Source organism: Myodes glareolus, chromosome 14 (assembly GCF_982192425.1).
Source record: "Myodes glareolus chromosome 14, mMyoGla1.1, whole genome shotgun sequence".
Lineage (NCBI taxonomy): Eukaryota > Metazoa > Chordata > Mammalia > Rodentia > Cricetidae > Myodes > Myodes glareolus.
In genome coordinates this window covers 61,193,137-61,215,909 of record NC_142039.1, presented here as the reverse complement: position 1 = coordinate 61,215,909, position 22,773 = coordinate 61,193,137, and the positions used below count along the sequence as shown (strand labels likewise).

Genomic DNA, 22,773 nt, shown 5'->3' with positions numbered 1-22,773 from the left:
ATCCAGGAAACTCTGCCCTCCAGACACAAGATACAAATAAAGAACTAACAGAGACTGTACTGTACACTCATAATACATGCACAAGTTCTCAAGACATATGAGGTTCCCGCACTGTAAGGGGGGAGTAGACATTTTATCTACCCCCTAACTAAGAAGTTAACTGCAATTGATATGGTGAGAGAGGGGATGGTCAGTTTCCTCGATTGGAATATCATTGATTATTCCAGCCATACTTTAAGGTAGGCCCCTTGCCCACAAGTAGTTGGTCAAAACAAAAAAATTGTCTCAATGGATTTTTGTGAACTTGTATTTTCTTATCTTTCCACCTCACCTTCTCCCATAGCCACCTGAGCTTTGAGGTAAAAGGTTTGATGAAAACATCCCATTTTTGGACTGAGTGCACATCCATACCTTTTAGCTTGGAGACCTTTTGTCATTTCATGTCTTTTTTTCTTATTGCCTTTTTTAACCTGGGGGGGGGATCTCTTTGTTTGAAAACACAGGGAGAGTAAAGGAACAAAATTGGATTATCTTTAGTTTTTGTTCATTATCCAAATAATACCATTACTAAATCCTGGGAAACCTTCTAACTTCTTTTTCATAACACTTAATATTTCCAAGTTGGAAAAATTTGAGTGAACTTCTGACGTTGAACAAATAATAGCACTATGGGACTGCCTGCTAACTCCTGCATAAGACAGCATCCCTAGTCACCAAAATCAAACATCCGCAACCAGTAGCTGCTGCTCCTCTAACTCCTGCTCTGGAATAGAGCTATTCTTCATCATCACTCCATGCCCAAACACTCACAAACGGAACTAGGCAAAATACTATGTTACACTGTTATAATAAAGCACCATGCCAAATGTTCAGAAGTCTTAGAGTTTACTGTATTGCAAGCAAAGAACAGAAAATGATTTCTACAGCTTCTATAATTTCTTCAAATGAACAGTTCAAATATATGTTAACTCAAATGAGCATTAAGCAAATCAGGAGACTATTATATAGAACAAAACTGGCAGAATCGGGGCTGAAGTGATGGCTCAGGGGTAAATAATGCACATGGCTCCTCAGAAGGACCAGTACTGCCTGCTGTGGCCTCCTCAGGCACTCGGCACACCCATGCTATATATATATAAACAAGGGCAGGTCAAACAACCATGCATAAAAATTAAAATTTTAAAAAATTGTATAGTTATTTTGGGATAAGAAAATGCCTATGTAAGACAGCCAACCAGGTAAGATTTGTGCCTTTCTTCAAGTCAGCCCAACAGGGATTAGTTCATCAGCTTCAAACAGTAAAACAAGTTAGGACTAGAATGGAGTTCACAGAGGTGGTCTTAAAAAAAAAAAAAAAAAACCTGCCATGACCCTATGAACGCGAATCAACAAACAGATCTACTCTGTAAGTACTAGGTCCAACAAGAAACCATAGAGTACTCAGTTTACAGTTAAGGCAAACAAGACTCATCTCGAACATGTGAAAGGTAAGGACCACCATTCAAGATTGTTTGTAACTTCCGTATTTACACAAATATAATCATCGTATACAAACACAAGGGAAATGGGGGGGGGGGGGCGCCCTGTGGGGAGACAGGGGAGAAGAAAATTGGAAGCCATACATGAACTACCCATCACTTGGCACCTGGTATACTGCATGTGTTCAAAGCTTAACCTTTAAGACAAAAACAGGATCCCTTCCAATGGCTGTTTCTTTCTTCTTGACCTCTTACAAACTATAACATACATCTACGTAATATGCCGCTGCTACAACAGACAATGAAATGTTTTGAAGTTTTAACATTATTCAAAAAACCCTACTGAATGACAGAGACAGAGAAAGTAATAAACACGGGAGTCAGTTCTCTCCAGTTTTTCATATCTCTTAGTTAAACACAGGAACAGGTTTGTTTTGAGTCTAGGGATGCTAATCATTGTACACACAGTGCCTTGTAGCACAACTGTCAAGGCCTGGTCAAGAAGGGCGCCAGCAAGGGGGCTCACAAGACTAATGGCACATCACAAGGAGTAGTAGGTTTTGGGAATATTTCTTATAAGCAGAACACAGGGCTCCACATTTCAACAAGTTCATTAAAGGGTTCTGTACACATACTGTGTAGAAAGCCATGAAAGGAAGGGAGGGGAGTAAACGGGAGAGGAAGGGAAAAGAAGGGAAAGAAGGTGAGGAAGGGGAGGGAGAAAGGTAAATGCAATATGGGCTTCACATTCAGTTCATGATCTCCAAAACAGACCAAGACACCTGCCCAATTCCATTGTGTAGTACATAAAGGAACATAAAAATAACTCTTCAATACAAGGTCCACGATACATATTCATACGGCCACAACTGCTTATCTGACAAGAAAGGCAAGAAAAAAGGCGAGAGAGAGAGACCACGCTCAGTCTCTATTGAGCACTTACCATTCACTGTTTTCAGGCTCCCGGCAATGCCTTCCCCATGCTGCCTTTTCTGTGCATTCTTAAATTCCTTCAGAGACAAATAAAGGACTTTCCGTACCACTCTCTCTTCTGACCACGGGATCCCATCGCTGTCATCCTGTGGAAATGTAAAGAGGAGAGTCACCAAAAATCAGGCACAGAAATTTTAATATAAAGGCAGTATTCCAATAGGACACACCTTTAATACTTATGGAGATCCATAAGTTTGAGGTCACCCGGACCTACCATAGAAAGAACCTAGCCATCCTGGGCTACACAGTAATGTTCTTTCTTTCTTTCTTTCTTTCTTTCTTTCTTTCTTTCTTTCTTTCTTTCTTTCTTCCCTTTTGTTTGTGGGGGGAGGGTGGCAGTAGAGACAGATGTCAAGTTCCTAACAAGTATTATGTGATTTAGTACTACAACGCACAGTAGCAATACATTCCTTCACAAATCAAGCTAAACATCCAATGAAGGAATGCAAATCTCCTCATGCACCTAACACTATTAATACTGAAGTTGCATGAACCCAGCAAAAAATAAATAAATAAATAAAATCAAACCTTGCTGTGGGACAATGGTTTGTAGCCTGACAATTGTATTTTAATAAAACGCTGATTGGATTGGCCAGTAGCCAGCCAGGTAGTATAGGTGGGACAACCAGACAGGAAGTAGAGGCAGAAAATGAGAACAGGAGAATTCTGGGAAGAGGAACACTTGGTCTGAAGTCCTGACCCTGCCACAGAAGAAGGAAGATGTGACTGCCTCACGGGAAAAGGTACCAAGCCACGTGGCTAACATAGACAAAAATAATGGGCTAATATAGGTTATAAGAGCTAATAAGAAGCCTGAGCTAATGAGCTAATCAGCTTATAGTTAATGTAGACCTCTGTGGTAAGAGGGCAGGACAGAAAACTCAGTCAATAAAAACTGGATGTGGAATGAGTCAGACCACATATAACCTACAGTACATGCATATACATATCTGGTTCTCTTTTGGTAAGTGGATTGGATACTGTGCATTTTAAGTAATAAAGAAGAGAATGTGAGAAAAGGGAGCTACCAAGGGTTGGTTAGGACACAGCCCTAGGTTTGATCATGGAGCATGTGAAATTAGTGATACCATGTGGAAACTAGGAAGAGATGCCAGCTGAGAAACCAGGAAGATTTCATTTTCAACAAAGACTCTGCTAGCTGAGAACATTCAGAGGTGCTGTACTGTCCTCTGGACCTGTATACTTTGCTAGTGAACAATCGCACACCTACTTCTTGCACACCTACTTCTCAGACACTTTGGCTGACTTCTCTAAGAACAAAGAAAATGAAGTCTAGGTAAAAGCAGCATTAGAATACTCATGTTTGCTTCTTCCATCCTTCTTGCTGCTGGAGAAGCACAATAGCTCAGAACTGACATCCAGGGTATGAGGGTTGTACAAAGAACTTGGGTTTTTTATTCCCATCACAAACAAACCATGTAAAATCTCCATGGGATTGTCCCACTCTTAAATTTCTAAACTCTGCATAAACACAAACTAGTTCATAGAAAGAAATCCAACCACATAAAGATTATAAGCCCAACAAAAAGTTGCACGTTTGTTAAGATTCAAGGATTTCCTAGAGCAATGGTGACCTTTTAGTAAAGTTTCTCACATTGTGAGGACACCCAAGCAAAAAGTTGCGACTTCATAACTAATTTTGCTACTATTGTGAATCATAATGTAAATATCTGTGTTTTCCAATAAATAATCTTAGGCAACACCCATGGTAGGGTTGTTTGATGCCCCGTCAAGGGTGTCCTGACCCATAGATAGGTTGAGAACTACTGTCCTAGGTAAAGTCCAAGAAAGGAAGCAAGATACAATTTCCCCCTTGCCCTGGCTAGACCTCCCTTACTCCTGCAACCCTGCGAAAATGGCATTTCTGTTTGGGGGTAGCCCCTTTAGAGGACAGCAGCACATACTGAGCTCTGGGTGGCCTTTCACATACCAGGATGGGATTTGGGGTTTGACAGGAAGGCCAAGAAAACCAAGAAACTGTATCAGCCTAACCTGAACAACATGAGCAAACTTCTAAAACTCTAATGGGAGGGAGGTCACCAGGAACCTTCAAAATCATGATTAGAACCAGAAACATAAAGATTTTTAACCAGACTCCATTTGTGGAATTCAAATAATCAATGTGGCAGATAATGCGGATATACAAATATATGAAGAGTAAAATGGGGCTGAATTAAATTTTTTGGCAACTCTCCTGAATTTGCAAATGCAAGCTCCCCTAGCAGATGACCTGCAACCAAATGATAGTGCTTGCTCCACTACCATCGCATTCTCACTTTTTCATCTGGACCTCCAGAACAAACAATGACTGTTATTTCCTCTATTAACAGTTTATAAATCATAAGACCCCAAATAGCTCTGGGTATGAAACTCCCATGAAGATTTGCTGCATTCTGCAAAGGTTGGAGCCCTCATCCTGACTCAGACTCCAGAAGAGAGAATTTACCTCTCCAACTGAGGTCTATTGGAGTTATTGACACCAACACCGTGATTACACCAATAAGTACTCTAAATATAGGAGAAGCAACCTATGAAAACATAGATTATACAGTTTCAAACACTAGACAATAACATTCACACACATGCACACCTGTTGTCTTAGAATCGACATGGCTGGTGAAGACATGGACTGCAATAACCTGACTGTGGAATATCCAGCATCAAACTCCCTTTCACAGCTGTCCATTTAGGCTAAGTCCTAGTCAGTCTCAGAGGTCACAAAGCAGAAATGGAGAGAGGTCTTGGAGAGGAGCATAAAAACTCACAAATCCTGCTAATCAATCACTCTTTGTCTCTCTCATACCTTCTTTTTGGTTACCTAATATGCCATGAGGTGCCTTTAAAATTTGACACCAAGGATGACATACACTTCAGAATCTGAATTCTATGCCAGGGCAGGACTAAGAGAGCATGAACCTGCAGCACAGTAACACTGTAGGATCTCCTGACGCCTGCAGTTAATTCTCCATGGAAGGAAGTGCAGGAAAGAGTTGGAACATATTGTATCACAAAACAAAGGAAGAGAAGGAAAAAGTATCACATTCATCTCTTGAACAACCTCCTACATAATTATTTGTACCAGTCTCCCCATACTGACAAAGAAAGGGGGAAAAAAAGAAAGAGAGAAAGAAGGGAGGGAGAGGAAGGAAGAGGGAGGAAGGGAGAGGAAGGGAGGGAGGAGAAAAGGCACATCTGTCTATAGGCAGTGGTAGGGCACACCTTTTAAATCCCAGCACTCAGGAGGCAGATCTCTTTGAGTTCGAGGCCAGCCTGGTCTACAGAGATCCAGGAGAATTAGGGCTATTACACAGAGACACCCTGTCTTTAAAAAAACAAGAACAAAAACTTACCAACACTCCAAACAAAATATTTTCTAAGATAAAACATGGGTATACAAGAATACAAACCAAGGTTTTCTCTGACCATGGTAAAAATTCACTTTACTTCATAGGACAGATAATAAGAACATTTCAATCAAAACGAAACAAAGACCTGGATGATGGTTTGGTGGCTGTTCCTGCTGCTACTTTCCAATGACAGCTAACTCCTCAATAAAAGGGGCCTCCCATATGATGACTTCAGCTTGCAAAGCAGGTACCTCCTTAGAGACTCAGGGAAAGATTATGGAAAGTGGTACTGTCTGAACTGACAGCAAGGTGTACTGATTGCTCACCGGTAGCTAGGCAGCCCTCAACATTTATCTACACTTAGTGACTGTGACTTCTCTGCTCAGCTGTCCATGAGCCTAGTAAGACTTGCACTGAAGGTGGTGGTGCAACAAAGCTGCATGAGAAAACAACATAGGAAAGGCTTGATAGCCATTTCCTCCTCCTTGGGTAAGGCAATCAGAAACCTCTTGACTGTCTCAGATACCTGTAGCTAAATCATTCTACACAAGACAACACTAGCCTGTTTCAACAACAACAATTTGAAAACAATGAAAGCATTAAACAATAAAAGCAGAGCTGGAGAGATGAAGTTATCTGGCACTAAACAAAAGTGGGCAAGAGAAGCACTGTCAAAGAGAAAGGCTGAAAGGCGTACATTTTCATCCTGGGGTCTGATCATTTTCTTCCTCGATGTCCTCTCTGATCAACTCAACGCTAAAAAATTTATGTTAATTCACACCCAGAAATACAATAAGAAGCCAGGAAACATCCTAAGAAAGATGATATACATTCTAAACTTGATTTTAAAATAAAAGCAAGTCACGCAAAGTTGCTCCAGACACATTTCCTGAGTTAAGGAAACTGGTCTGAAAACAGTGATTCAAGGAGTTTTACTTCTCTCAAACTCTTATTTAAAAATGTGTGCCTGTATGTGATTACTGTCTTTTTTGAAAGCCACAATCGAAATTGGATTATGAACTTCTATTGAAAACCGATTTATTACATAACACAACTCTGACAGCCAGAATCTCAGGCCACCAACTGAGATTTTGTAAAAATCTGCTGGGTAGCTGCCAAGTCTGCTCTTTTGCATCTGAGCATGTCAGACTTTCGGTGTCATGAAGGTAGCGAGCAGCATGGCAGGAAGATATCCACGTTTGCCAAGACAGAGCACACTCAGAACAGAGCAGACAGGGCTAATGCCTCCCACACCTCTATTCCTGCCATATTCAAAACCACCAGATCTACAGCAAGACTAAATCCAAGAATCAACAGAAATCTGAACTTCAGTTGATCTTTCCTAGAAGGAATAAAGAGGGTAAAGATGAAATAAATTTTATTTCTGTGTTCAAAAAAGAAAATCAGGAAAAGTGTGTTAGTGTCTGTCCACAACCTCAGCAGGTAAAAGGTGATGAGTAGGAACAGATCCCAAATCCCTCGAACAGCATTTCCTAAACTGCACTACCTAGTAAGGTCACCATAGTCTTAGTGATGAATTAAAGAGCTTATCAAGTCACACTGGCCACATTTAAAGCATTCATGCCAAATAAAAATGACAACTCAGCTATAAAAAGTTTCACCCCAGAAAGTTCTACTGGACAGCTCCATGCATGACACTGGCTATAGTTTCAATTGACTTTATGTGCTATTTGATAATGTATTTTATTACATTATAGTATGTGCCCATACACAGAACCATCCTGTCCATGACTCCAACCCCGTCTGCTTTGTCTGGCCTTTCTAGCACCCAGGGAAGCTATATAGCATTCCGAAGATGATGTACAGATAGATGCTCCTGAACCTATCACAGGATTATGATCCATATTAAACCTGTTTCAAGTTGATGAAGACACTGGGAATTAGAAAATGCATTGAAGTATACATGCTTCCGGTGTTATTTACCTACATATGTTTAAAGATTTTCCTTTTATTATTAGCTTATTTGTGACACACTTGCTGTGTCCCCCTCAATGTACTCTAACAGGTAGGTATTGGGGTAGAGGAAGTTCTTTTTAAAACCACAAACTTAGATGACCCTCTGATCTCAGTTTTGATCAAAGAGTTTACCAAAGTCACCAAGAACAATTTAGAGATTGCCAAGGACTTGTTTAAAAGTGTTTTCAAGTCTGACCGAGAACTCTGACATTTATAAATATATAAGAAGATAGGAATATTTAAAAAAAAAAAAACACAAACTTAGGTAATCACGTTTGGTTGGCAGCAAGTATCTCTACCAACTCCTACAACCTATAAAACATTCTACAAAAATGAATTCAAATCTCTAGTTTAAAAAGCAAAATAAAATTACTTACTCTTCTAAAGACGTCTCCAGACATTCCCCTCACCCCCACCCCCAAAAAAAGAATAACAGCTAGTCCAGCAGTTAGTGTTGGAACACACCTTTAATCCCAGTACTCGGGAGGTAGAGACCAGTCTGGTCTACAGAGTATGTTCCAGGACAGCCAAGGCTACACAGAGAAAAACCCTGTCTCTGGGGAAGAAGAAATTAAAATAAAAAGAAAAGAAAAAAGTAAGGGACCTACCCATCCATAAACACAAGTAGCACTGTTGTTAGTTTCCTCTGCAGTCACCTATTAGAAACCACAATGGACGTCCACTGACAGTCTTCGGTGCTTGTTTTCTTGGGGTGCGGGAGGGGGAGTGTATACTGAAATGGTTTTTTAAAGGGCAGTAATAATAAAATCCGTACTAAATCTGTGATTTAAAGTTGTTATGGAAAGAAAAGCATTTTTAAATATCTTTACACATCTCCCCTCTTGGATCCTCACCAGAACTTTGTTTGCTATTTTTTGGGGGGGGCGGGGGGTGTTACGGTGGAGGAGGGTGTTGGAAAGAAGGTCTCACTATATACACAAATATATTCATTCCAGGCTAGCTTTCAACTCATGATCCTGCCTGCTTCATGGCTCCTGGCATGTGGCCCAAGTGCTAGGACATAAACCCCTAACCTTAACTGAAAACTCTCATGCTATAAATGCCTGCCTATAGATGCAATTACTGAACTTTGTTCTGGATGGTCAACAGATGTTCATGAAAGGTTTCCTTGATGAGGAAATACACAGAACTCACAATGTAAGAAGCACACTAGGCGGTCTCTCTCCCTACAGATGACCTTTCACTGTGTGCTGAGCCCAAAGGTTTGGAGTGAACATGAAGGAAAATCACAAATGCAGTTTGCGTTCAAGCTCTGTCCTTACAAGCAATGCTTTAACACAGATAAAACATGGTCTCTCTGCACAGCTGTCCAGGAACTCACTATATAGACCAGAGATCCTCCTGCTTCTCCTAGGATCAAAGGCATGCACCAACAAACCCAGGTACAAGTAAGAATTTTAAATATAGAACCATAAGACAAGTTTATTTCTTTTTGCTCCTGTAATTCATCAGAAAAAAACGTGTACATTAACACAAAAATAATAATAAATTTCTCCCAAAACCAATCTTTAGCTATGATTTTTAGAGGAAAGGAAAAATGTTGTTGTTGTTGTTGTTGTTGTTGTTGTTATTATTATTATACTGAAGATGTAGAGAAACTCATCATTCTACATCATCATTTTGGCATCACAAAAATTACTGTGGAAAAGTGTGGGTACCTCAGGAGAAAAACATGGAATTAATGACTTTTATTCTTACATACTCACATAAAACATGCAGAAACAGGCCAGGCAATGGTGGCACACAGTCTTTAATCCCAGAACTTGGGAGGTAGAGGCAGAGGCAGACGGATTTCTGTGAGTTCGAGGCCAGCCTGGTCTACAAGAGCTAGTTCCAGGACAGGCTTCAAAGCTACAGAGAAATCCTGTCTTGGAAAACACAAGGCTTGGAAGCATTATTAGCAACAGCAAAAAGATGCTGAATTTGAAGCCACCCTGGACTACACATTTAAATACTATAAAAAATATTAGGGAAAAAAATCAATAAATAGCTCAAATGCCCATTCACTGATGCGGAGACAACTAAAATATGGTACAGAAATTTTAAAAAATCATCTATAAAAAGAAGTCTACTAGTCTTTTCCTCCAGCGCGCTACCGACGATCCTTTTGCCATCATGGGTCGCCGCCCCGCCCGGTGTTACCGGTATTGTAAAAACAAGTCGTACCCAAAGTCTCGCTTCTGCCGAGGTGTCCCTGATGCTAAAATCCGCATCTTTGACTTGGGGCGGAAGAAGGCAAAAGTTGATGAATTCCCACTTTGTGGCCACATGGTGTCAGATGAATACGAACAACTCTCTTCCGAAGCTCTGGAGGCTGCCCGTATTTGTGCCAACAAGTACACGGTAAAGAGTTGTGGCAAGGATGGCTTTCATATTCGAGTGAGGCTTCACCCTTTTCATGTCATCCGAATCAACAAGATGTTGTCCTGTGCTGGGGCTGACAGGCTCCAGACAGGTATGCGTGGTGCCTTTGGGAAGCCCCAGGGCACAGTGGCCAGGGTTCATATTGGCCAGGTCATCATGTCCATCCGCACTAAGCTGCAGAATAAGGAACATGTGATTGAGGCTCTTCGTAGAGCCAAGTTCAAGTTCCCTGGCCGCCAGAAGATCCACATCTCAAAGAAATGGGGCTTTACTAAGTTTAATGCTGATGAATTTGAAGACATGGTTGCTGAGAAGCGACTGATTCCTGATGGCTGTGGGGTCAAATATATTCCTAATCGTGGTCCCCTGGACAAGTGGCGAGCCCTACACTCCTGAGGGCTTTCTCGGTGCTCTCCTATACCCTACCAAATCATGTTCAGTAATAAATCTCACATCCAGCCTGCTTTAAAAAAAAAAAAAAGTCTACTATAGAATTTTTCATCAGGGAAATTATCACTGGCTGTATTTTCATACTAAGTGGCATACAATGGGTCATGCAGATATAAAAAGTTATTCCACTGATATGAAATGCCTCTCCAATGGGAAAACAAGTCATCTTTGAAGCAGATTGGGGCAACCAGAGATTGGTGGGAGAGAGAATAAGAAGTCACAGATACAGAGTTATGCTTTGCTGGAAACATACCTGGAAATGTATGAAATACTATACAACAATGACCCTTAACTGGCTGAAGCAGAAAGATGGCTCAGTGGTTAAGAGCACTGGCTGCTCTTCCAGAGTACCCAGGTTCAATTCCCAGCACCCACAAGCACCTCAAAGTTGTCTGTTATTTCACTTCTGGGAACCTTGTGCTCTCACATAGACATACATGTTAGCAAAACACCAATGCACATAAAAATAAATAAATCATTGAAAAAATAAAGTGTTACTTAATTTGACTTGAATAAAAAGTAACATTTTAAATCAAATTTTACTTTAAATTACTTTGAAATGTTAGGCCCAATAAAATTTAATACTTTGTAAAAGCTACAGAAATACTCTACTGGCTGACAAACCTAACACTTGTAATATCATCATATTGTATGCAGAGCAAATCAAATCACTTTCTTTCAAACAAGTGAATCTTGGCAAATACTTCTGAATACAAAGTATTAGTGCAGCGTCTATAAAGAGGACACAAGTTCATCTGAAATGTTTTTAAAGCACTGAGCATTCATTCACACAATACCTGAGACTCAGAACTGCCATTGTATAAGGACAGGGTGGAATTGTGAGATTCACCCACCAGGTGATCAGATATGTAGAATGAGAAGAGGGAGCCTATGTTCATTAATACAATGCTCCTATGGACTTCTCTTGCTGTGGCCAACAGGACTGTAAAGCCATCTTTCCTATCTTTGACACCTCTTTCTCTATATATACTTTATTTCAGTTGATTCTTCTCTTCATCTGTCCTTGTTCAAATACCACTTTTCCAAGTGTTCTCTGTTACCTTTCTTTAGAACATTTATGAATTGTAAAAATCTTCATTCCTATAAACATGAACTGTATCCTATGGCTTCCTAACAAAACCTCTTTGACTTTGACTAGATAAAGCAGGTGCATAAAAAAGATAAAAGGCGATGCATAAAGGAGCAGAGGCTGCAGGTAAAATATACCCCTACTGCTAAACTGGAGAGTCTATGCTAGAAAGAACTGGCTCAAGAGGTAAGGTACCCAGCAAGGATCTTCCTGATCGTTTTAACTTTAGTTTAAGCAATCAATCCCTTGAGTACCTGCCTAATGAAGTATGAACACCTAGGAGGGTCTACAATAATTGACAGCTAAATATGTTGTAAAACCATCTACTTCCAAACCATGTCTCCTAAAACAGAACACTATTTGTCTTGAGTACCGGAAAGAAGTTTCAGCATGAAAACCATAAGGACACAGCAGAAATGGAGAAATGGGTAAAGGGTTTCCCTGATGCTCTCCCATGTCTCAATGAAAAGAACAAAGGGGGGCAATCATTCAAATGTGATTATCTCTACCTGCTAGGCAGATAACTAATCCCTACAACAACGTTACTGTACTTCTATCAAACAGGATTCTATTTTTTGAATAAAAGCTTACCTGTGCATTTCCATCTCTAAAATGCTCGACTTCAAATCTAACACTGAAGTACAAAGAAAGAGAATGGATGAGAGCTTTCTTAGGAAGAATGGATACAGATTTTTAATTTGAAATAAGTGGGAAGCCACATAGTAAGGTAATTGTTTATTAATCTTACTGTTGCTGATAAGTCCAACTTCATTATAAGCATTTATATAGTAAAGTGTGTGCTTACGGGGGAAATATGGAACCTCAGTGGTACGTGGTTCTGGTTATCTACGGGAGACTGTGCAGTGAGCATCTGCTGAGATGTTGTGAAATGGAGAGCCAAGAATATAGGATGTGATTAGAGAAAGGGGAGTCTAGAGAGCCTTAAAGAAGTACCAGGGCATATAAATCAAGGTGTCTCTTTTCTTACTGACTGAAGCAACCACAGGTGCCAAAACAGGCCGTTTAAAAAACTGCGTTAAGGAACCACACAGCAAGAGTTCAGAAGCCTAAGATAACTTTCCAGCTGAGTCCAAAAGTTATGTATCTGGGGGTGGGGGTGGGGGGTGGGAGGTGAGGGTGTGCACACAAATTGCATTAATAGATAATAAGAATTGACCACAAGTTAATAGCTGTGAATGATAGACCAGGACAAAAATGTTTAGAATTGCTAACAACAGAAAGCTACACATCACACATACAACTAAATTTATACACGCAAATTCATTTCACATAAGCCTGGGATCTAGAAAGAATAAATAAATGATAGTTAGATGTTCATGAGAAAGAGAGGGCTAACAACAACCCAGGCTTCCTGTTTCATTAGTCCAATCCTTCCAACAGAATTCTGCCACTTGGTAGAAGAAAGGTGTTAAAGTAGCCACAGTTAGGAGCAAAGCAGACAAATCTTGATTAATTCATTCACCTTTCAGAAAATGTCTGGCTTTGACTAAGAAACATCTTTCCTCAGACCTTACTGCTTCCCATAAACGTGCTGAAGTGAGCTCTGTTTTCTTCATTATTGATGAGAACAGAAAATACTCAGAATTTTGCTCAGAAAATATGCTACATGAATTAAACAAATGGCCAGGCTAAGACCAGTCCTTTCTTTTGGGGGATAATGGGACTGACTCCCCAACAGTCACCCTGCTGGCACAACAAAGCACTAGCCTGAGGCAGTCTCAGTGGCTCTACAGTCTCTTACTCCCTTCCTGATATACAGGGTCCTTTTTTCTTCAGCATTTCCTCAGGAGGTCTTCCAAGAGCCCAAATTCAAAGCTCTTTTGCCAAAACTGTAATTATCAAGCTGCCAATGCCAAACCCAGACCCACTTCTAAAACAGTAGTCTTTAACTTGTCCTCCACCTCCAGACTGTACAACCCTCGAAATAGACATGGGACTTTTCAAACATGGAAATAGAAACCATTCTTCCGGCTAACCCAATTAGGCCCACTTCTCTCACTAGAACATAAACTAGAACAGAGAGTGTGACTGTGGTAGTAAATTCAAAATACTAAAAATGTACCTGTCACAGAGTTCCATTCTCAGATCAAACACTTTTCTTTAGCAACTCCTATCACAAAAGGAAGTCACATTTGCAAGTCGAAAAGAGAACTAAACAGGAATTACATCCTTCAGAGATGCTCACTAACATCCTCTACTAGATAGAAAAGGTATCTCTTAAGAAATTGATATAAATTGAAAGGTAAAAGGTCATGAATGTGAGCCTGTGGTTTAAGGAGTCTCAATAGAAATGTTTAATGCCTAAGGCACACACCAATTAACTTAAAATTCTACTTCAGTCCAAATGCAGTGTTCACAGCCTTAATTGACCAGTGTTTGCCTCAGAGTACACTACAAAACACATTTAAGAATACTCATGTGCTGAAGAGATGGGTCAGTCAGTAAACTGCTTATCATCCAAGCATGAGGACCTGCGTCAGGATCCCCAAGCTTCACATAAAAAGCTGACCAGACTGTAACTTAGCAAGAAAGGTGCTGGAGACAGGAGGATGGCTGGGCTTGCTATTCACATACTCTAGTTACACTGCTGAGCTCCAGGTTCAATGAGACCTTTGCTCAAAATATAAAAGGGAGCAGGCAGAGGCAGATGCTCAGTGAGGCCATTCTGGCCTACAAAGTGAGTTCCAGAACAGTCCGGGCTAAAAGACAGACCGGGGGTGGGGGGGGTGGGGGGGGGTGGGGGGCGGGGCAGATGACTCAGAGGCTAAAAGCATGTCTTGCAGAAGACCTATGTATTGTTTACCCATTCCCACTCCAATACACACATTAAAGTGTATATAATTAAATCAAGTGGAGAGTGTCAGAGGAAAACACCTCGTGTTGAGCTCTAGACTCAATTTATATGATTGTCTTAACATCCCTTCACAGCTAAACCTCAGCAGCAAAGCCACCTCCCCACACTCTGGTTCTTGCCTACTGTTACTATGTCACCTGATTTTCCTTGCTGGCACTGGACTTCTAATGCTAATGATCCCAATGAAGAATTAAAGATAACTTGGAGGTTCACATTTTCATACTTAGCAAACCAAGAGCAATCCTCTGTCTTTTCAAGCATAACTGAAGAAGGATGAGAAAAATTCCAAGTTAGTGTCTAAGTATTAAACCTAAGTGTTATAATCACATTTAAACCACTTAAAGTATGAATCACTACATGAGGTTTCCAAAATTGGAAGGATTTTAGACCTGTTGCAAACAGTATACGTTTCAAAGACTTGTTCTTTTTTTACATGTCAGTATGCATTAATGTGAATGAAAATAGGTGATTCTAGGCAAGGAGGTACATAGGAGGAGGAGAGGGGAGGGGGAGGGGAGGGGGGTCTCCACTTTTATTACTGAGACAAGGTAATTAACTCAGGAACTGATATCTGAGCTTGCTAATTCAGCTAGCTGTGCAAGCCAGCTGGCTCATGGGATTCCACTGCCCACGTGCTGAGATTACAGATGGACCACCAGTAATCTCAGGGCCATTTTAAATCCAAGTTTCTTTCCAAGTCTAAACACACTTTTTTTTTTATTTTTTGATTTTTGAGACAGGGTTTCTCTGTAGCTTTTGGTGCCTGTCCTGGAACTAGCTCTTGTAGACCAGGCTGGCCTCGAACTCACAGAGATCCGCCTGCCTCTGCTGGGATTAAAGGCATGTGCCACCACCGCCCGGCCCACACTTCAGTTTTCTAATACATTGATGCTACATTCTACATTTTTAAGAAGCCAGTGTTAAAAGTGGTGAATAATGCCTCCATTTTGTGTCTTATGTATTCCACAAATAAAGAATATTCTGCAATCTAAAGATAACATCAAAATGAAACCTCCTCACAAATGCACATGGGGCAGATGAGCAGCAATGGAAGACAAAACAAAATATAACTCATATTCTTCTATACCCTCTCATTGTCATTACTTCTTTCTATGAAAAGATTTGAGCTAGCATTCCCCCAAACTACTATTTTATTTCCTGCCTACCATCATTTATTCTCTTTATCATTTATGGATAGTCTTAAATTCTGGTAGCACCTTCTAAACATTTAGATATATAAGAATGAAATACAACTTTAAGAAAACAGTCCAAAGTAGTTTTACTGCTTTAACAAAGATAAATTGGCTCACTATTCAATTCATATTCAGCTCCTTGTGCATGTTAGGGTATACTGGGGGACACTACTGTGAAGTTGAGTTCATTATGATACTGAGGAACTAGGTACCTTGAACGAACCAGAGGACACAAGAACATCAACCAATTGCAAAGAACCAAGGCAAATAAGGGAAGACCATACCATAGCCAATAATCTGTCCTACAGAGATCAGCGACCCATCAGCATGATAATTGAAACCAGAATATGGGAAGGCCAAGAAAACTTAAAAGAGGTGCAAACATTCATAAGAGGAGGAGTTGCACAGATTTAATTACTTCCACTGTGTGACAATTAGAATACTGGAAAACCACAAGACAGTAGACAGTGAAGAAAAAAGTTAAATGCTGATTGCCATTAGTGTTAACAACAGGAGTCTAACACCTGCCATAGCTACTGAGTAATAAAAAACAAATTGCTCTTCTAGTGAATAAATGAAGTCGTTGATGGAAGCCAGATTCTTTGGGAAAAGCATTTAAAGTACTTCATGGATCACGGTCCCATTCACCAAATAGATGCTTTGCTGTGCATTTGTCAGGGTTAAAGAGTCAGAGCCTCTTCAAAGCCTCCATGTCCATCTGAAAACAACACAAGAGAAGGTTTCCACCAGACAGGATTCACTTGAGAATTCCAAAGGCCAATAGCTTAATAACAACACCTGAGTCAATTCTGCATGCTTCACTGCAAGTAAACTCTCAGAACATCCCATGCAAAAACTGCTAACTTGTCACAGGTTCAGAGTTCAGGGCAGAGCAAAGACTATAACCCACCCTTTGTCTCCACAAGGCTCAGTGAGTCCCAAATGTGTCACAGGGACCCAAAGGCTAAGTTAAACCCAAATGTTACCATACAACCCTAACCAAAGAGAAGAAAAAAGAATTCCTCTTCAGAACATATACAGCTCAGGGAAACAAACAGCAAATTTGTATTTTATGGAAGAATAAATTTATAAAACATAGAAAAGCTACAAAATGTACATAAAATGGTCTTGACTTTATCCCTAACAATGTAACATTAATAAAATATCAACTAATTTAAATAAAATTAGTAAGAGATCCAAAGATGCATCATAAGGCACTACAGCTGGTACAGGCCTGCAAACCCAGGAGTGGAGCACAGGAAGAGGGCAGTTAATACGCCTTCTCTCTCTCTCTTTCTCTCTCTCTGTGTGTGTGTGTGTGTGTGTGTGTGTGTGTGTGTGTGTGTAGGGGGGTGTCTTTCAGTCCATGTTGACTTGTATTCCAGAGACAGACGAAGGTAAGCAGACCTGCACAGCAAGCACATTACTTGCAGAGTCGTCTTGCCTGAAGCCTAATGAACCTTTTCTTTTTAAGCAGAGGGAGTCATGGAATTTTAGGGCAACAATTGCCCATTTGAGTTATGCCATCAGCTGAGTCTGACACGAGGAACATACACACCCCACACACACTGTTAAGGAAACTTATGCTTTCCCTTTGTGATACAGTAACGAAATACTAGAAATTAAAACACTCAAGCAACATCCACTGAATAAATTTCAACATCTTTCCAAAACTGCCTTAAGGACTGACCACTACTTGAGTTTCATAGGCACCAATGGATGTTTTAAAAAAAAAAAAAAAAATCAAGCCTCACTCTAAAGAATGAAAAGTTATCTTTTGATTCCTTAAAACTCCAGCAAACTGCATTATCTGCCTTAAGAGCACATGCTATTAACCCAGGATCAACACAGCGGAGCTTCATACTCTAAAAGTATTTTTTAAATAGGTCCTTCACCAAATTAGCATGCGCAAGGAAAATCTTAGGTAGCTGACAGACTTGGAAGCTACTCTCTATTAATAACTGGCCTTGTTTTTTAATCTTTCACTGCTAGTTTCTCCTTTTCTGGCTGGCGTACAGACTTGTGATGCCAGATCAATGCGCGTTCGTCTAAACAATTTGGTCTTACCCAGATTCCACTTCTGCCCAAGATGACTGAAGAGCAATATTAACTCAAAGAACATCTGCTACACATTGGAGCACACAGTGACAGGCTATCAGACTGCCTTCCTTCCCCTCCACTGAACCAACTGGAGCCCAGAGTCTTTGATGTGCAATATCCTAATTTTATGCTGTGATCCAGTTTAGGGGGAGGTTTTAACATTATATTCATCATCACTAAGTTCAACCAGTAATAATAATGTCCACCAAAATTGTAGGACTCATTTGGTTGCATATGAAGGGAACTTAATAATACCCTTCTTTTAAAGATCAATGGAAAAAGTCCCAGAAGTCACAGAACCAAACTTGAAAGGCCTATCTAGCAGCCTTTTTAAATCTCAACTAGGAATGCAAAAGCATCCAGTCGCACCAAGTATGATGGTACACGCCTTTAATTCCTGTAATGATGACTAAGATGGAGATCTCTGTGAGTTCGTGGCCAGCCTTGTCTAAAATAGCAAGTTCCAAGCCAGTAAGAAAGGAAAGGACAGCACAGCACTCTGTTATTGTATTTTCTTTGATTAAACTAAATTGTGTGTGTGGCTACATCTTCTTAGAGCATCCTACAGAACACACAGATGGCAGGGTCTGCAACTCCAATGTAAGCTGTTGATTTTTCATCACATATGCCCTCTTGTATTTTAGTTTGACAGACACAGATACTGTCTGCTGTTGATCAAATTACCACTATAAATTTCTGAAGTAGCTAGTAATTGAAGATAAAAATTAATAGCAGAGAAAGGTGACGATCTATTTATTAACGCTCATTTTTTAAAAAGAGAGGCTATGGAAAACATGGCAGTTCAGTGTTGGCACTACACCAGGTTTATGGAATGATCAGAATCAAGCCGGGGGCCTCATGATTGTAGGCAAGCAGTCTATGCATGCATGCACATATGCATGCACGCATGGCTATAGAAATCAGAGAAATCCTTATGGGGATCATTTCTCACCTACCATGTGGATCCCAGGGATCAAACTCAAGCTCTAGCAGCAAGCATCTTTACCTGATCTTGCCAGCCCCTCAACCAATTTTTGGTGATTTCTAAATATTTTAAGATGATCCCAAACTACACTTCAGGAACAAAATAGAGTCTCGGGGTGTGTCAAATTATTCTCCTCCTCTTTCTACAGTTCCTACCATGAATCACTCTCCGCAACTGACTGGTCTCAATACTAGGGAAAAGCACATAAGGCCACCTTACCTTATCCTGCTCATACACACCTACTACCCTTTTGCTCTATTCTTTTTCATTTCCTTTAGAGGACTGGGGAAAGGGGGTTCAAGAAGTAAATCCTCTTTCTGGTAGCTCTCTGGTACCCAAAGTAGAAGCCTAGTGTGATGGTACATAACTCTAAAGACGGGGGTGGGGTGGGGTTGGCAGAGGAATGATCCCCGGCGCTTGCTGACCAGCAAATCAAGTAAAAATGTGAGTCTTGGATTCAGTCAAAGAAGTTGTCTCAAAATTAAGACAGGAAGTGGTAAAAGACGCAGCTTCAACCTGTAGTCACTGCTCCTGCATGAGTGCTCCAACACCACACACACGTGAAAAGATAACCACGTAATGAAATTAATTGGCATTTCAGTAATTCCTGTGTAGAGACCTTTTCTGAAAACAAAACGAAATATCTAGTCAAGCAAGTGTAGCAAGTCTTGGTAGGAAGTGGCAGGTTCCTGAATAGGTCAGGTGTCTAAATGTCTACCCTGGGATGTGGCCATCTGAATGACTGTCTACTCCAGGGGTTCTAAACCCTCCTAATGCTGTGACCCTTTAATACAATTCCTCATGTTGAGGTGACCATCAATCACAAAATTACTTTTGTTGCTACTTTGTAACTGTAGTTTTGCTACTGTTATGAATCATAATGTAAACAAATATTTTGAGATAGAGGTTTCCAAAGGGATTGTGACCCACCGGCTGAAAACCACTGGTCTACTCCCTTAGTTGCAGAGGCTAAGAGACCCTATCTGTATCTTACATATGCTATTGAAAAGTGAAGTCAAGTATATGTAAGAAAGAAGAGGTTTCAGAATTTTCCAGGCAACGTGCGCAGGAGTAGAAAAGACTCTATGGGAACGGTCTTCATGTAATAGATCCAGCAGCAAAGGAGAAGTGAAGCCCGGAGTGGGGAACCGCTTTTCTGCACGAATGTTTTACACTTTTCCACTGACAAGAAAATTATACAAAGCCACCAAATTAACATTTTTCCCAACATCACAGGACAGGAAGGAAAGCGTGGGTAGAGAAACAGACTTCCTTTTGAGAACAGTCTCTTTTATTTCACTCTTTAAAATAAAATGGGGGGGGGGGTCGTTAGTGAGTGTGTGGTCAGAGCTGACTACTTATTACCTCATTAGGTATGACCCAATGTGATTCGCAGGCAATCAAATTTCTGAAATACCACTTTACCCGTTTTCAAATATTCAAAAAAGGTATCATTTAAGGGTTAGAAGTAGCAGTGTGCAGCACTCAAGAGGAAGAAGTATGTGGACAGCAAGAGCTACATGATGAGTCCCTGTCTCTCTTTTTGTTTTGTTTTGGTTTTTTGTTTTGTTTTTTGAGACAGGGTTCGCTGTAGTTTTGGAGCCTGTCCTGGAACTAGGTCTTGGAGATCAGGTTGACCTCAAATTCACAGAGAGGTCCTCCTGCCTCTGCCTCTCGAGTACTGGGATTAAAGGTGTGCACCACCACCACATGGCCGAGTCTCTGTCTCAAATAATGTAAGCAATGACATTGAAATTGGGGCTGAAAAGATGGCTCTGACACACACGGTTCTGACAGAAGCCCAGTACCATGTCAGGCAGTTCAAACCTCTTGTGATTCCAGGTCTAGGGATTCCACATCCCTCTTAGGTATTCTGCAGGTCTCCATCTCTGACACATGCACATAAGCTTGAGTGGCACACACCTTTAATTATGGCACTCAGGGACAGAGGCAGGTAGATCTCTGAGTTTCAGGTACAGTACGGGAGTACATTCAATCCATGCCAGGTAAGATTAATTTGTCTCCAAAAATAAACAGAACTTTTGAACATAATCATGTTTCAAATACCACTGTTATTTACCACAAATTTTGACTTCATGTACTATTGTGTGATGTTTTATTCTTTTGGTTCTTTAACGAGGCACACCATCCAGCTTCAAAATAAAATCACACACAAAAGCTTATTCTCAGTTATGAATGCCCAACCTTTGCTTAGAAAGTGTCTTGCTAGTTTTCTGATACTAACTTATTCTCACAACCTTTTGCCTCTGGACTTTTAGCTTTCTGTATTTCTCTGTAGCTTCTATTTATCCTCTCTGCCTACCAGCCCCGCCTATCCTTGCTCCTGCCTCGCTATTGGCCATTTATCGCTTTATTAGACCATCAGGTGTTTTACACAGGCCCAGTAACCCAGCTTCACAGAGTTAAACAAATACAGTGTAAACAAAAAGTCACACACCTGAAAATAATATTCCTCAACAATGTACTACTTCTGTCCCACAATTGCGTGTCAGCTTCAACAAATGTGACAGCACACAGGGCCAAACCTAAGAGATAACGCCCAGAAAATATCCAAAGAAGAAAAGGGAAGGGGGGGAGGGAAGGAGGGAACAAAAAAAGGCAGAGGAACATCAAGAGGGCTCCGTGGGTAAAAGTGCTGTCTAGAGTTCAATCCCTGGGATCCTCATAATGGAGAAAACCAACTCCTGCCCCTACACATCTCAGACATCCCTTCCCTGCTACATCTACAACACATGAAACAGATGATTTTAAAAAATGTATTTTAGTTTTAAATAAAATAGTCACAGATGATAGGCCAACAGAACTTCTACAAGAACAAACATGTCAGATGCTAAGATTTAAGCAGCACTGAGAAGTAAAAAGTGCTTGAACTGTATTACATGAATTTCTAAGTCATCTTTAAAATAGAAGCTATGAACAGATTAATTCAAAGTCCCCTCCAGCTCTACCAATTCAATTGCTGTGTATAACATATTTCAAGATAGAATGGGGGGATTAAATAAGAATTTAATAATCTACATCAAGAAAATATTAAATGAGCCCACTGGCCCAACCACACTACTTTTCTAAAAAAGAATCAATAAAAACAAATAAATAGTAACATCCACGAGCCTACGTGGCTTCATACGCTACCACACCAAGAAACAGTTTATTCTGACCAGGAATTACCATCTCAGTATACCATGCCCTGCGTTTCAGTATCAAAAAGATCTTAAGTATGTGTTGGTGTATACTCTAATATTCCAGTTCTGAATCAAGAAAAAAGCTTAGAGAACATACCAGGATGCTTCTGGTGCCCCTAATAATAGCCTATTCATTCCTAGTTGCCCCATCTGGCTGCCAATACTGGTATTGTAAATGTCAGGTTCAAGATAGAGACTAGGAATAATCATGTGTTCAAACAAAGGAGGGGGAATACCCATGTATGCATGTGGAAAAATCCAAAGTGCCTTAAAAGAGGGATGCAGAAAAGAGGCCATAAAAATAAAATGTGTCCATTAAAAAAAAAACTATTCCAATCAATGCAAATAGCGTCCAGGCATGTTAAATATGCAACCATGTATTTAAAATGTCTTCAGAGAAAGAACTCTCAGAAAGTGTTCCCAGAGGGCTCAGGTCCCTGATGATGACATAAGTCATCTCCACAGGACAAACTATGATGAGAAGGTCAGATTTTCTTCCATTATGGAAATACCCTTTCACAGGCATGCTCTGTGAAAATATAATTTGCTATAATTAAGCAACACAGTCTAATGTCATCAAGAGGCTTTAATTAGAAAAGCTCTCCTGTCTTCACACTGTCAGATCAATTTCTGTTGACATGCCTGTACCAACTCAAACATGCTCTGAGAGCACCTG

The 22,773-nt window shown here is 40.4% G+C and overlaps 1 protein-coding gene and 1 pseudogene across 2 annotated transcripts in view; one reads left to right on the top strand and one right to left on the bottom strand.

Moving 5' to 3' along the window:
* The window catches only part of LOC148119883 (protein Jumonji-like), a 133,013-nt pseudogene that overhangs the window by 49,610 nt on the left and 60,630 nt on the right, over window positions 1-22,773 (bottom strand). The window contains exon 2 of the transcript XR_015734920.1: window positions 2,422-2,557. The product of XR_015734920.1 is annotated as a protein Jumonji-like (transcript). The remainder of the gene's footprint in view (window positions 1-2,421; window positions 2,558-22,773) is intronic.
* LOC148119884 (large ribosomal subunit protein uL16-like) lies at window positions 9,917-10,659 on the top strand. Its single transcript, XM_087896546.1, has one exon. The coding sequence runs from the start codon at window positions 9,953-9,955 to the stop codon at window positions 10,595-10,597; it is 645 nt and encodes a 214-aa protein (XP_087752672.1). The 5' UTR covers window positions 9,917-9,952; the 3' UTR covers window positions 10,598-10,659.